Below are 16,917 nucleotides of genomic sequence, written 5' to 3'. Positions count from 1 at the left end.
ACGCAGCAACACACCGACTGAGCCAGCATGTCAACAACACCCCTTAAACCCCACTAACGCAGCAACACACCGACTGAGCCAACACATGTCAACAACACCCCTTAAACCCCACTAACGCAGCAACACACCGACTGAGCCAGCATATGTCAACAACACCCCTTAAACCCCACTACTGCAGCCACACACCGACTGAGCCAGCATATATCAACAACACCCCTTAAACCCCACTACTGCAGCCACACACCGACTGAGCCAGCATGTCAACAACACCCCTTAAACCCCACTACTGCAGCCACACACCAACTGAGCCAGCATGTCAACAACACCCCTTAAACCCCACTACTGCATCCACACACCGACTGAGCCAGCATGTCAACAACACCCCTTAAACCCCACTAACGCAGCAACACACCGACTGAGCCAACACGTCAACAACACCCCTTAAACCCCACTACTGCAGCCACACACCGACTGAGCCAACACATGTCAACAACACCCCTTAAACCCCACTACTGCATCCACACACTGACTGAGCCAGCATGTCAACAACACCCTTTAAACCCCACTACTGCAGCCACACACCGACTGAGCCAACACATGTCAACAACACCCCTTAAACCCCACTACTGCAGCCACACACCGACTGAGCCAACACATGTCAACAACACCCCTTAAACCCCACTACTGCAGCCACACACCGACTGAGCCAGCATGTCAACAACACCCCTTAAACCCCACTAACGCAGCAACACACCGACTGAGCCAGCATGTCAACAACACCCCTTAAACCCCACTAACGCAGCAACACACCGACTGAGCCAACACATGTCAACAACACCCCTTAAACCCCACTACTGCAGCCACACACCGACTGAGCCAGCATATATCAACAACACCCCTTAAACCCCACTACTGCAGCCACACACCGACTGAGCCAGCATGTCAACAACACCCCTTAAACCCCACTACTGCAGCCACACACCAACTGAGCCAGCATGTCAACAACACCCCTTAAACTCCACTACTGCAGCCACACACCAACTGAGCCAGCATGTCAACAACACCCCTTAAACCCCACTACTGCATCCACACACCGACTGAGCCAGCATGTCAACAACACCCCTTAAACCCCACTAACGCAGCAACACACCGACTGAGCCAACACGTCAACAACACCCCTTAAACTCCACTACTGCAGCAACACACCGACTGAGCCAACACATGTCAACAACACCCCTTAAACCCCACTACCGCAGCCACACACCGACTGAGCCAGCATGTCAACAACACCCCTTAAACCCCAATACCGCAGCCACACACCGACTGAGCCAGCATGTCAACAACACCCCTTAAACCCCAATACCGCAGCCACACACCGACTGAGCCAACATGTCATCAACACCCCTTAAACCCCACTACCGCAGCCACACACCGACTGAGCCAACACATGTCAACAACACCCCTTAAACCCCACTAACGCATCAACACACCGACTGAGCCAACACATGTCAACAACAGCCCTTAAACCCCACCACTGCAGCCAGGTAGCTACTGCTTCAACCAGACATCAAACTCACACTGCCAGAGAAAAAACAGATAAATGAGCCCACCTACCTGAGCCTCCATATATCTGTCTCCTCTGTGTCCAGTCACGAGCAGAGAAATAGAGAGAGAGGAGAGAGAGGAGAGAGAGAGATGGAGCTGAAAGCCCCTGCACTATAAGGCAGGCTCGTTGATCTACATAGCGCTGAGGTCGGTAAACAAGCCGTTAGGCTAGCAGTGGATCGAGGTGGGATATAGTGCTGTAGTGTAGGCTGCCTGGGGTTGATAGACATAGAGCACCAGACAGGAACCTGAACGTCAATAAAACAGGAAGGCTCTCCCTGCACTTTCCCCCCTCCCTCCCTCCTTCACTTGCTCTGTCCCTCTTCTCTGCTGCTTCTCTGTTCCCTTTATACCACTCTCTCTCTCTCTCATACACTCAGCCATTTTTTCTCTCCCCCTTCATATCTCTCTATTTCAGTGCATTTATTCAGCTGTTGTGTTGATCCCAGGGCTCAGTGGGGACATGTCCAGAGTCATTGTGTTGCAGCGCTGCAATGTCACCACTGTCTCTCTCGCTCATGACCAGGGGAATCTGAGCTCTGTCAGCAAGCACTGAAACAAGTCTATTATAATATCTACTGATTGAATATGTGCTGGCTCCCTATACTAAACATTGTATTACAATCTTTATTGGCTTGTAATAAACATTGTATTTCGATCTGAACTGGTTTGAATGAAACCACTTCTGTAGTGTATGAAAGGAAATGAAAAACTCATCACTGCACGTGATTGCACCATCTGAAACTGAAACCATGGACATTGTGAGCGGAAAGCGCTGTCAGTATCATCAGACTTCTAGAAAACCTCAACCTCTCTGTCTTTCCTCTGGGCCTCATGTCTTGTCCGTGCCTCACCAGACCTCTCCGTCTTTCCTCTGGGCCTCATGTCTTGTCAAGGTCTCACCAGACCTCTCCGTCTTTCCTCTGGGCCTCATGTCTTGTCAAGGTCTCACCAGACCTCTCCGTCTTTCCTCTGGGCCTCATGTCTTGTCCATGCCTCACCAGACCTCTCCGTCTTTCCTCTGGGCCTCATGTCTTGTCCATGCCTCTCCAGACCTCTCCGTCTTTCCTCTGGGCCTCGTATCTTGTCAAGGTTTCACCAGACCTCTCCGTCTTTCCTCTGGGCCTCGTGTCTTGTCAAGGTCTCACCAGACCTCTACGTCTTTCCTCTGGGCCTCGTGTCTTGTCAAGGTCTCACCAGACCTCTACGTCTTTCCTCTGGGCCTCGTATCTTGTCAAGGTTTCACCAGACCTCTCCGTCTTTCCTCTGGGCCTCGTGTCCTATACCCCTTAGCCCAGTCCTCTGGTTCTACGCTGGGCCAGAGACCACAATACTCTGTCAGCACTTTGTTGAACACAATGGAAACATCCCTCTCCTGATATGGAGGACTTGGCTAGTCCAGATTCCAGTGACTGTTGCCACAGGATTCCCCTATTGGAAACCAGCTGTGTGCTGTAAAACTATGTAATTGTTCAATTATTTTCAGATGTATCTTTATGAATTAATCTCGGAGACCCAGAATCAAAAGCTTGCCTAAATGTGTCAGCTACTCGATGCATTTATGTTAAGAATGTCTGTCCCCGAGAGATTAGTACGTATTAATCAATCAAATGGCTTTAATAGACTAATCTGTGTCAATTACAAAACCCATCTGTAACTTTGGTGTACTAAACCATATTCATATGATATTTCTTCCAGCAAAGCTGCTATGTTTCTCTCTGCTCCCAGCAGGAGCCCCCCATCTCTGAAAATAAGTAAGTAAATGCTGCCTATAAATATCTATAGAAACTACCTTCAGAGACGCCAGTGCGAGAGCGGTGAGAGAGTGAGAGAGCGAGAGATACTCTGAGGGAATCCATACAATGCCAATGTCCTCCCACATTCCCTCATCTCTTATTTTTCTGCCCTCCAATGGTTCACAGTGGAATATACAGTACCAGTCAAAAGTTTGGACACACCTACTCAATCAAGGGTTTTTCTTTATTTTTACGATTTTCTACAGTGTAGACTATGAAGACTATGAAATAACACATATGGAATCATGTAGTAACCAAAAAAGTGTTAAACAAATCAAAATGAATTTTATATTTGAGATTCTTCAAAGTAGCCACCCTTTGCCTTGGTGACAGCTTTGCGCACTCTTGGCATTCTGTCAACCAGCTTCGTGAGGTAGTCACCTGGAATGCATTTCAATTAACAGGTGTGCCTTGTTAAAAGTTGATTTGTGAAATGTATTTCCTTCTTAACCCTTTCACACGTACAATCACACGGGGTGTGATCGTTCTACAGTGGTCCCTGAAGCGTACGATCACACCCCGTGTGATTAGAACACTCCTTTAGAACACTCATTTAGAACGGCCAGTTTCGAATGACGCAACAATCAACATTTGAGCTGGCCACACTTTTTTCAGAAACTATTTACACAAACACAGTCCTTACAAAGTTATGTCCAGAATGTGAGCAGTTTATTTTTGGATGCAATGTTCAGATATTCACAGAAGTATCTATAGCATAACACAATCATCCTAACCGGAAAAATGTAGGCTACATTTGTCCTAGCGCTGAGGAAAGATTGACGCAACACAAGCGGTCATATTTTCTAATTATCGGCTGACATAAACTACACTATGAATTAGCTAATAGCAATTACTATGTACAATTAATCACATCACGGGTGAGCTCACCGTTGATCAAAATAATTGAGTAAAACACTTTCTAGAAATCGAAAGTAATCCGACGATTAGTTTCAGCGCGCAGCCATGCTTTTTTACCTCACAGAAACCGAAGATAATAAGAGAAGACAAGATGAGTTGTTGAAGGGGTGTGGTCTACCATCATTCACATCCCACATTCACTTCCTGAAGTTCTCAAAAAATGAGTGAACCCTTACTCACCTCATTTTGTTATAGCATCTTTGGTCCGACAGACGATCAAGTGAAACCCAGAATGCATTGTATGTCAACAAACATGGCTCCATACACAAAGCTGGAATTAGCTTAGCTCATCATAATCAGTACAACCTTCAAAACATTATTTTACACACATACTATGCGCCCTTTACAATTTATGCAAAAATCGGAACGCATGATTCATCACGGGTAATTGAAAAACGTAAATAAAATAGTAAATATATCAATAATACCACACAAAACATTTTCTGATAGTGATTTATTGATACAAATTGCGCGTTTAGGCAGTCAATCACGGTAACCTCTCACTCCCACTCTGAGCCATTCAGTGTTGTTGTTTATGTAACAATCACATCCTGGAATGGAGAGAACGTTCGAACATCACGTGCATAAAAAAACTCACGCTGGGGCGACCGTTAGAGATATTTGGAACTCACGCGTGAAAGGGTTAATATGTTTGAGCCAATCAGTTATGTTGTGACAAGGTAGGGGTGGTATACAGAAGATAGCCCTATTTGGTAAAAGACCAAGTCCATATTATGGCAAGAACAGCTCAAATAAGCAAAGAGAAACGACAGTCCATCATTACTTTCAAGACATGAAGGGCAGTCAATACAGAAAATGTCAAGAACTTTGAAAGTTTCTTTAAGTGCAGTCGCAAAAACCATCAAGCACTATGATGAAACTGGCTCTCATGAGGACTGGCTCTCAGAGTTACCTCTGCTGCAGAAGATAAGTTCATTAGAGTTCCAGCCTCAGAAATTGCAGCCAAATAAATGCAACAGACACATCTCAACATCAACTGTTCAGAGGAGACAGCGTGAATCAGGCCTTCATGGTCGAATTGCTGCAAAGAAACCACTACTAAAGGACACCAATAATAAGAAGAGACTTACTTGGGCCAAGAAACACTAATGGACATTAGAACGGTGGAAATCTGTCCTTAGGTCTGATGAGTCCAAATTGGAGATTTTTGGTTCCAACCGCTGTGTCTTTGTGAGACGCAGAGTAGGTGAACGGATGATCTCTGCATGTGTGGTTCCCACCGTGAAGCATGGAGGAGGAGGTGTGATGGTGCTTTGCTGCTGACACTGTCTGTGATTTACTTAGAATTCAAGGCACACTTAACCTGTTAGGGCTAGGGGGCAGTATTGACACGGCTGGATAAAAAAACGTACCCGATTTAATCTGGTTACTACTCCTGCCCAGTAACTAGAATATGCATATAATGATTGGCTTTGGATAGAAAACACCCTAAAGTTTCTAAAACCGTTTGAATGGTGTCTGTGAGTATAACAGAACTCAAATGGCAGGTCAAAACCTGAGAAGATTCTGTACAGGAAGTACCCTGTCTGACCATTTCTTGAACTTCTTTGCCATCTCTATCAATTACAAAGGATCTCTGCTATAACGTGACACTTCCTACGTCTCACATGGTCTCTCAGAAGGCGGCAAAAAGCTGAATCGTGGCTTTGCAGGCTCTGGCTGAAACAAAGTAGCGCGTTTGGGTAGTGGCTGGTTACAGTACTCTGAGACTCAGGCTCGTGCCCGCGTCGACCGAAAGCTTTCTTTTCCTTTGTCTGTTTACCTAAAAGGATATTCCCGGTCGGAATATTATCGCTTTTTTACGAGAAAAATGGCATAAAAATGGATTTTAAACAGCGGTTGACATGCTTCGAAGTACGGTAATGGAATATTTCGATTTTTTTTGTCACGAATTGCGCCATGCGTGCGACCCTTATTTACCATTTGAATAGTGTCTGGAACGCACGAACAAAACACCGCTATTCGGATATAACGATGGATTATTTTGGACCAAACCAACATTTGTTATTGAAGTAGCAGTCCTGGGAGTGCATTCTGACGAAGCCAACAAAAGGTAATCAAACTTTTATAATAGTAAATCTGATTTTGGTGAAGGCTAAACTTGCCGGGTGTCTAAATAGCTAGCCCGTGATGGCTGGGCTATGTACTTAGAATATTGCAAAATGTGCTTTCACCAAAAAGCTATTTTAAAATCGGACATATTGAGTGCATAGAGGAGTTCTGTATCTATAATTCTTAAAATAATTGTTATGCTTTTTGTGAACGTTTATCGTGAGTAATTTAGTAAATTGTTAGTAAATTCCCCGGAAGTATGCTAGTTCTGAACGTCACATGCTAATGTAAAAAGCTGTTTTTTGATATAAATATGAACTTGATTGAACAAAACATGCATGTATTGTATAACATAATGTCCTAGGTGTGTCATCTGATGAAGATCATCAAAGGTTAGTGCTGCATTTAGCTGTCTTCTGGGTTTTTGTGACATTATATGCTAGCTTGAAAAATGGGTGTCTGATTATTTCTGGCTGGGTACTCTGCTGACATAATCTAATGTTTTGCTTTCGTTGTAAAGCCTTTTTGAAATCGGACAGTGTGGTTAGATTAACGAGAGTCTTGTCTTTAAATAGCTGTAAAATAGTCATATGTTTGAGAAATTGAAGTAATAGGATTTTTAAGGTATTTGAAAATCGCACCACAGGATTCAACTGGCTGTTACGTAGGTGGGACGAATTCGTCCCGCCTGCCCTAGAGAGGTTAACCAGCATGGCTACCACAGCGTTCTGCTGTGACACATCCTCACATCTGGTTCGCGCTTAGTGGAACATTTGTTTTTCAACAGGACAATGACCCAACACACCTCCAGGCTGTGTAAGAGCTATTTGACCAAGAAGGAGAGTGATGGAGTGCTGCATCAGATGACCTGGTCTCCACAATCACCCCACCTCAACCCAATTGAGATGGTTTGGGATGAGTTGAACCGCAGAGTGAAGTGCTCAGCATATGTGAGAACTCCTTCAACACTGTTGAAGCATTACAGGTGAAGCTGGTGGAGCGAATGCAAAGTGTGTGCAAAGCTGTCATCAAGGCAATAATCTAAAATATATTTAGATTGGTTTAACACTTTTTTGGTTACTACATGATTCCATATGTTTTATTTCATAGTTTTGATGTCTTCACTATTATTCTACAAAGTAGAAAATAGTAAAAATAAAGAAAAACCCTTGAATGAGTAGGTGTGTCTAAACTACTGACTGGTACTGTACGTCCTGTCAGTTGTTAGGGTAAAGACATCCCACATCCTTTTATGTCTCAGGTCTCATTCCTTAAATAATTCACAGTGGAATTTGCGTAATCTCCTTGTGTTGGGGGCGAAACAGTTAGCTATGACAGAGGGAAGTCTGTGGGTCTCTCTATCACTTGGAGACTGGAGAGATATGAAGGTGACTTGGTTTGGGAACATTTTCAGCTGGGGATTGAGGCTCCTGTCCTCTGTTATAAAATGATCTAACCAACAGATGGAGCCAGTGCACAGCAATTTAGTACCAACACCATTCTGTGAGTGAGTGAGTGACTGAGTGAGTCTGCACGAAATGAGGGAGAATGTCAGAGAGAAAGAGAGAAGATTAAGAAAATATATAGTGTGTTTGGGGAGAAGCAGGAGTGGGAGGACAAATAATATTATCTCTGTATCTGTCAGGGGAGCTCATTTGTGGCGGAGTATGAAGACGACAGTAACAGTACTGTATAAGGAGAACGGGTTTGTTCTCTAAGTCCAATACCAAGACAGGGGACTGGGAGGCAGCAATGACAAGATGCTGATGTTTCTGAGCCAATTACAGTCTCAGAAATAGTTGTTAAAGAACTTTCTTCAGTGTAATTTTGATGGCCGAAAGCAATGATGGAGTAAGTAACCACTATTCTGAACTCCCATGACAGAAAGATCCATAAAGTTCTCTCTGGAATGCTTTGTTCTTGAGAGAAGATAACTACACAGTATACATTTGGAAAAGCACCACTGCAAAAACACTCTGAACGTTCACATAAAAAATAAATCAATAAAAAAACCAAGAAGCCTGGCTGTATCGAGAGTGCCTTGTTGAAATTGTGATGAACTGTCATAATTGAGAGAAGCCATTCGGCAGTGAGGATAGAAGGAAGACATGCTAGGAGAGAGTGAGTGTCTCTGGGGATGTTACCACCAAACACTGATGGAACTGCACACGGTTGTCACAGTAACAGAAAAGGCTGACAGAATAACTACTTTGTAATTGTCAGAGGACAGACTGCCCTAGAAGGATAAACAGTACACTTTAATGATTATTTACATGCAACAGACCAGACATTATAATTTATCACAGAGGCAGGTACTAATTTAAAGATGTGGGAAACCATCCAAGTAGACCATAGCCCTACATGAAACCATGCTAGTCAACTGTTTGTACTCAGCAGTGTGGATGTCCAAAATACTAAATAACATTACTTGTGTAGTTTGATGAAGTATTCCAGTATGCTACATCAATGGGCAGAGATGCAAACTGGTGAGGGCCCAAAAAGGTGACACTTTTTTGTTGTTGCACTGAAACATGCAGAAAATCCCTGCGAGGGGGAAATGCAGGTTTTAACTATTTAAACAACAAAGAATATGATCTACATGATCAGTCTCTGTGTGTAAAATAAAAAGTGGTTCATGTGAACCTAACTCACAGCTAAAAAAAAATGTAAAGAAAGCAATCCAATGTTATTTGTTGCCTAGACTTTACTGCAAATGACACTCTTGAGAACAAATATTGCAGTTAGCCATGACAGCCTTTACAATAGAACGCTTGTGACCACACACACATCTAAATATTGCACTTGGGGAAAAAAACATCTTAAAGTAGAAACAGAATGAAACAAACGACAATCTATTTTATTGTGGCCACTTTTGTAGACATCGATCAAGTGCACAAGGCTACATGTGTGCAAAAATAATGTTCACTGAGTAAAGCATTTTATAATCCCCCCTCACTCACACACAAGTGTTACTGTCAAATTCAATACAACAAAAGCAATATCTTTGGGCTACACTGCACATTATTACATTGTACACTTTCTGCCTGTGGACATCAGTTCTACAATGTGCCAGCAGAGAATGATACCCTTTGTTGGCATAATCTATTTCAGGCAGAGACTACACCTGGCATACCCCTTTTTATCCACTGTATTAAAAAAGTGATAAAGAAGGAAAGTGTGTGGTGTTCCTTTCACCTCTATAGTGGCATCCAGTTTAATCCAGGCCCAGCTCCAGCCACACTTGTTTAACAAGCAACGCCACATTTTCACCTAATTCTCTCATTCTAAAAATTAACCACATACTGTAGAGGGAAACCAGTTAACAGATAGTGGTTAGTTCGTTAGCTAGTTAACATTTCACACAGACTGCCAGGGTCCAGTAAGCAACTAACGCGTTATAACTTGAGCCAATTTTCATAAACTCAATAATTTGATCAGATAAATTGGCTACTGTGGCTCAACATTTCTCTGGCTAGCTAACGGAAAATTCGATCCAGCTAGCACGATTCTTAACAATGCTAACAATTCTTGTTCCACCACACTTTCTCCCTCACCTCAAACTTTCCAAATGCCAGTTGTTTTTTGGTTACAGCTCATGAAGTACGCTTCATCACCTTCTCACCGTTCACCCCCGTGGTCAGGCTTCCCACCTAATGTTACCTATTCCGTGGTCAGGCTTCCCACCTAATGTTACCTATTCCGTGGTCAGGCTTCCCACCTAATGTTACCTATTCCGTGGTCAGGCTTCCCACCTAATGTTACCTATTCCGTGGTCAGGCTTCCCACCTAATGTTACCTATTCCGTGGTCAGGCTTCCCACCTAATGTTACCTATTCCGTGGTCAGGCTTCCCACCTAATGTTACCTATTCGTTATCGTTCAGGGGACTCGTTGCTGTAACTGGCAAGCTGCCAGGCCTATACATTTATCAGCACAGGATCAATCATCAGCCTGCTCGGAGGAATCTTGGCCAATGAATTAGTCATGTTTCAGCTTTAAACCAAGGCCACGGGTTATGTATTTACTACGTAGACTCCTGTACAGTCTCTCAGATAGACACAGAGCTGAAAGAACTCCAGGGCTTGTCAAGATATTTTACAGTATTTCGCTCACTTTCTTTTTCTCTCTCTCTCTTCCCCACATCTCTCTTTCTTGTTCTCGGTCTCTCTCTCTCACACACACACACAGACACACAATACAACTTATTGTCCATTAGTTACAGCACACATACAGTCGAGCGCAGGGTCAAGCTGGATGGAGAAAATGTTGTGGGGTTAAGAGCCTTGCTGAAGGGCCTAACGGTAGGGGAATATCTTCAGGGTGTGAACCCATCAGCCCTCCAACTGCCAGATCAATTCCGCCTGTAGCAGCGCTTTACTGTGTGTGTACGTGTGTGGAATATAAACCATACGGTGCAGAGAGTGTGTGTGGAATATAAACCATACGGTGCAGAATGTGTGTGTGGAATATAAACCATACGGTGCAGAGAGTGTGTGTGGAATATAAACCATACGGTGCAGAATGTGTGTGTGGAATATAAACCATACGGTGCAGAATGTGTGTGTGGAATACAAACCATACGGTGCAGAATGTGTGTGTGGAATACAAACCATACAGTGCAGAATGTGTGTGTGGAATACAAACCATACGGTGCAGAATGTGTGTGTGGAATACAAACCATACGGTGCAGAAAGTGTGTGTGGAATACAAACCATACGGTGCAGAATGTGTGTGTGGAATACAAACCATACGGTGCAGAATGTGTGTGTGTGGAATATAAACCATACGGTGCAAAATGTGTGTGTGTGGAATATAAACCATACGGTGCAGAGTGTGTGTGTGTGTGTGTGGAATACAAACCATACGGTGCAGAGTGTGTGTGTGTGTGTGTGTGTGGAATACAAACCATACGGTGCAGAGTGTGTGTTTGTGTGTGTGTGGAATATAAACCATACGGTGCAGAGTGTGTGTGTGGAATATAAACCATATGGTGCAGAGTGTGTGTGTGTGTGTGTGTGTGTGTGCGCATGTGTGTGTACATGAGCTCATCACTCCTCTTCTCCTCTCGTCCCCACCCCACCCCATCACTCCTCTTCTCCTCTCGTCCCCACCCCACCCCATCACTCCTCTACTCCTCTCGTCCCAACCCCACCCCATCACTCCTCTTCTCCTCTCGTCCCCACCCCATCACTCCTCTTCTCCTCTCGTCCCAACCCCACCCCTTCACTCCTCTTCTCCTCTCGTCCCAACCCCACCCCATCACTCCTCTTCTCCTCTCGTCCCCACCCCACCCCATCACTCCTCTCGTCCCAACCCCACCCCTTCACTCCTCTTCTCCTCTCGTCCCCACCCCACCCCATCACTCCTCTTCTCCTCTCGTCCCAACCCCACCCCTTCACTCCTCTTCTCCTCTCGTCCCCACCCCACCCCATCACTCTTCTCCTCTCGTCCCAACCCCACCCCTTCACTCCTCTTCTCCTTCTCCCCACACCACCCCTTCACTCCTCTCGTCCCCACCCCACCCCTTCACTCCTCTTCTCCTCTCGTCCCCACCCCACCCCTTCACTCCTCTTCTCCTCTTCTCCCCACACCACCCCTTCACTCCTCTTCTCCTCTTGTCCCCAACCCACCCCTTCACTCCTCTTCTCCTCTCGTCCCCACCCCACCCCTTCACTCCTCTTCTCCTCTCGTCCCCAACCCACCCCTTCACTCCTCTTCTCCTCTCGTCCCCACCCCACCCCTTCACTCCACTCTCACCATTACATAAGTTAGTGCAGCACGCTCCCCTCAGGCACACAAAGAAATGAGATGCAAAGGAATGTGATCAAAAGTAAGAGAGGGTAAGAGAGGATAAGAGCTGCTAGAGAAAGATGCAGAAGAAGAGATGGGGGCAGCATATCCGTTTGAGACAAGAGCCGTCACAGCTACATAGCCCCTACACACTGATCATGTAAAATGGAAGTATATACCAGAGTCAAGGGACTCTGCATTTCAGTGTATTCTGCTCACAAACACTAGACTACAGTGCTGCAACAGAAAGTGAAAGAACTGAGATCGTGTGAAAGTGAGTAGCTTCACTGCCATAGCAAAAAACACAATGTAGTGTACCTACCAGATGATCTAAAGCCAATAAATGTATCAGGACTCAGGAGAGGCTGTACGTCATTAACATGTACATTTAGTCATTTAGCAGACGCTCTTATCCACAGTGACTTACAGGAGTAATGAGGGTTAAGTGTCTTGCTCAAGGACACATCGACAGAATGTTCACCTAGTCGGCTCGGGGATTCGAATCAGCGACCTTTCGGTTACTGGCCCAACGCTCTGATTCAACTCAATGAGGACTTGATGATTAGTTGACAAGTTGAATCAGGTGTGTTTGTCCAGGACTACAACAACGTGTGCTGTTGGGGATACTGGAGGACTGGAGTTGGGAAACACTGCGGTAGGCTACCTGCCACTATGAGCTTCACAAGTAAATAAACCAGATTGCCAACAGCCTCATTTGCACTTCAAAGCTGCAGGTTGAAGTTTAAATGTTTAGTAGCAGAAATGCGGCATAACTCTGAAATGAATAGATATTATAACCACTAATATCTAACTTGGTCTCACAAACAACACGGTAATGAAAGGTGGTATATTACTGTTATATTATCCTTGGTCTTAGACCTTGGAACTCTTTCAAAATGAGTTGGAATGTCTTGTTTATGTCAGTTAATTCAAGGTAATTATTTGCAACATTGTTAGAGAGGAAGGTAGGCCTTAATGTTTCATCTGTTTGTATTTCACATATGCTTACTGTGCCACAGAATAACTTCAAAACTGGATAACAATACATGTCCAAATGCAGTACACACTGATCACTCTAAGATGTCACGTTGAGCCATCACAGAAAGGGCTTGATGTATTCAGAGTTCACGGTGCGGTCTCCCCTCTGGGAGTAACACGAGTTTAAATTATTCAGAGAAGTGGACACTTTCAATCCAACATTCAATAGATCTGAAGAACTGTGTACACACAGAGAGCTTAAGATGCAGTGGGTGGAAAATACTGAGGTCAATTCTGCTGGAATAATGCCCTAGGTCTGTGTTATCATAAACATCCCACCAAACAAAATGCAACCGTAGCTCTATAATGCTGTAGTACTCAACGGTAGAGGGACTTACAGTAGTCACACGGAGGATAGACTACAGACGAATACTGTATAATTCTCGATTGGATACGTTCACAAAATCAATCATGAACACAGGTGTGAGAAAACATGCTGAATCAACTGTAAACTTGTGAATTTGGGCCTGACGCAATTGTGTGTGTGTGTGTGTATACACATTTGTATGTGTGAGTGCGCGTGTGTGTGTGTGAGTGCGCGTGTGTGTGTGTGTGTATATACATTTGTATGTGTGAGTGCGTGTGTGCGTGTGTGTGTGTATACATTTGTATGTGTGTGTGCGTGTGCGTGTGTATACATTTGTATGTGTGAGTGCGTGTGTGTGTGTGTGTGTATATACATTTGTATGTGTGAGTGCGTGTGTGTGTTTTGAACTTATGTTGGAATGAGGCACTACTATTAACATGATCAACCCAAACAGAAAAATAGAAAATTGTTCAATAGAGTTAGCTGGAAAACAGACACACTTGAAATGGCAACAACTGCATGTATAAGCTGTTCCATACCACAACTTTAACTCACCACAGTGGAACTACACGTCCAACTGGCTGGTTGCAGCTTTTCCATTACACACATCGGTCTCCTCTCTGCCCAGAAAAGATCTTACTCGTCATAAACCCAGTGTACCAACACAGGCAGCCAACGTCCTATGTCTCTCCTCTCTCGGTCCTGATGTAGGTCAAAACACTGCTGTTTGTCAAGGTGTCCAGATTAAGTCAGAACAGCTTCAGACCAGGTCCACATGCTGTACCGTAGCCTACTTCCCATGGGGCTCTGGCTGGTCTGTTTGTTCTTCCTGGAGTCAGCTGCCGATCATGAGGCAGGGTTGCGTCATCGTTCGCCTCACAACAACCCCAGTTTCAGCATATTCCACCACATTGTCGACACAGTGGAAGATACAGACATTGGCATGGACACATTGATAGACACAGTTAGAGATTGAGGAAGTGTGTGACTCCAGTAGCCTCCAGTTTCCTTTCCTATTCAGATGACACCCTGATCCCTGTTGTTCCTCCTGGATTGGAGACGAGGTGCAGCAGCGTTCGGGGACCAGAGACACCGTCCAGACACACAGACAGTGAATAAATAATGGCTGCTGTGCTCCACTCGCTGCCATGGAACCATGGTCAGATCAGGTTGCCAGTCTTCTACTGTCTCATTATAACCTCTTTCACTGTCATACAGACCCAATGTACTGAACAACTCCCTCAAAATCCTCACTTTAACACGGACCAGAATCAAATCAGACAGTCTAGCTGGCCTTTCTTGCAAAACAACCTTCTGTTCCCGCCAGAGACAAACTTCACTTGAACGAAACCCATGTGAAAGCTTGACTGTCTCCGAGATGTTATCTGAAGAGACACCTCTTCAAGTCGGAGGAAGTTGGAGAAACGTACATGTTGAGAAAACAATGAGCCAGCAGGTCAAAAGGAATGTGTTTCAGAGGCACAGTGTGTTCTGACGAGACAGGAATGTTCCTCCTGGGTCAGTACATGCCTTGTGAGCGAGAGATAAGCGTTTATTTAAATCAGCCCAACAGGATTCAGAAACTAGATATCACTCAGCAAAACACAGAAAGGTGCATAGTCAGGCAGAAGTAAACCGAACAAGCCAATCACACAACACCAGCCTTTTAAAAATAACATAGAAAATTGTTTCATTTTGACACAGATAATGTTTATCTAACACTTTGTTCTGGGAACATATGGGTTCATTCAGGATGAGATTTGCATCTTTTAAGAAAATGTCCTCTGTATTCCATTCTACGCCAGATGACTGACCTGAGCATCGCCTCAAAGCTTTAATATATCTTCATTTTCCAAATGATTGTGTTGGGTGTGTACTGTAAAATCTAGGAAACTTTGCATCACTGCCGCTCCTATGTGTGGATTTAGCCTAACACTGATGACGAAGATGATGATATGTTTCCAGGGTGATGAACATCTAACATGTCTCCAGGAAACCACTTTTATAGACAGTATGGGCTGTATCTTTGATAAACTGGTGAAATATTTTCTAGGCAGTTTGTAAAGAAATAGACGAGACATGAGGAGCAGACTGGGGCTCCTCGCTGTCTGGGAACAGTCATGACAGATGATCTCCTACCTTATTGTTCGGCTTGAAATGCAGTACTTCCACATCACATTCCACGCGGCAGTGACCTCACTGCAGACACCAGACACGCAGGGAAAACATGTGCAGCATGGCACACGCAGGAAGGAAGTTTCAAAATGTCCCAAACGCACCAAACTGTGGCAATTCCTCCTATAGCAGCCAGTGGAGAAACACCCTGTTCTAGACCACACATGACAGCCCACATCCTTCAGTGTCCAAAGAAAAACACAGAGAATTCATTTTCCTCCAGCTCCAGTTTCCTCAGCTGTGCCGTTTAGAAGTTCCCTGTCCCAGTTTATCCTGCCTGTGTCCACACTCAGAAAGTTGCTAGACTAGCAAATTATCCTGATGACCAAGAAAGGAAAAGGCTCAGTTCAGTATGTCTAGGCTCCTCGTTAAAGGCTCTCCACCCATACTGTTCACTACTACACCACTCCTCCCTCTCTCCACCCATACACCACTCCTCCCTCTCTCCACCCACACTCTTCACTACTACACCACTCCTCCCTCTCTCCACCCATACACCACTCCTCCCTCTCTCCACCCATACTGTTCACTACTACACCACTCCTCCCTCTCTCCACCCATACACCACTCCTCCCTCTCTCCACCCACACTGTTCACTACTACACCACTCCTCCCTCTCTCCACCCATACTGTTCACTACTACACCACTCCTCCCTCTCTCCACCCATACTGTTCACTACTACACCACTCCTCCCTCGCTCCACCCATACTGTTCACTACTACACCACTCCTCCCTCTCTCCACCCATACTGTTCACTACTACACCACTCCTCCCTCTCTCCACTCATACTGTTCACTACTACACCACTCCTCCCTCTCTCCACCCATACTGTTCACTACTACACCACTCCTCCCTCTCTCCACCCATACTGTTCACAACTACACCACTCCTCCCTCTCTCCACCCATACTGTTCACTACTACACCACTCCTCCCTCTCTCCACCCATACTGTTCACTACTACACCACTCCTCCCTCGCTCCACCCATACTGTTCACTACTACACCACTCCTCCCTCTCTCCACCCATACTGTTCACGACTACACCACTCTTTCCCTCTCTCCACCCATACTGTTCACGACTACACCACCCCTCCCTCTCTCCACCCATACTGTTCACGACTACACCACTCCTCCCTCTCTCCACCCATACTGTTCACGACTACACCATTCCTCCCTCTCTCCACCCATACTGTTCACTACTACACCACTCCTCCC

General features: G+C 45.0%; 1 protein-coding gene across 6 annotated transcripts in view; it reads right to left on the bottom strand.

Moving 5' to 3' along the window:
• Positions 1–16,917, bottom strand: part of LOC106566761 (IQ motif and SEC7 domain-containing protein 1) — a 121,955-nt gene that overhangs the window by 66,800 nt on the left and 38,238 nt on the right. The window contains exon 1 of one of the 6 annotated variants that reach the window (XM_014135132.3): positions 15,666–16,070. The exons of 3 other annotated variants lie outside the window; for them this stretch is intronic. In XM_014135132.3, coding sequence (XP_013990607.2) covers positions 15,666–15,700 — 35 coding nt within the window. In that variant the 5' untranslated portion in view covers positions 15,701–16,070. Of the gene's footprint in view, positions 1–1,614; positions 1,806–14,081; positions 14,903–15,665; positions 16,071–16,917 lie in introns of those variants that run through there. 2 more of the 6 variants (XM_045693062.2, XM_045693063.2) reach the window with 2 other exon arrangements.

Source organism: Salmo salar, chromosome 13, assembly GCF_965601325.2.
Source record: "Salmo salar chromosome 13, fSalSal1, whole genome shotgun sequence".
Classification (NCBI taxonomy): domain Eukaryota; kingdom Metazoa; phylum Chordata; class Actinopteri; order Salmoniformes; family Salmonidae; genus Salmo; species Salmo salar.
This window is presented reverse-complemented; position numbering and strand designations above follow the sequence as displayed.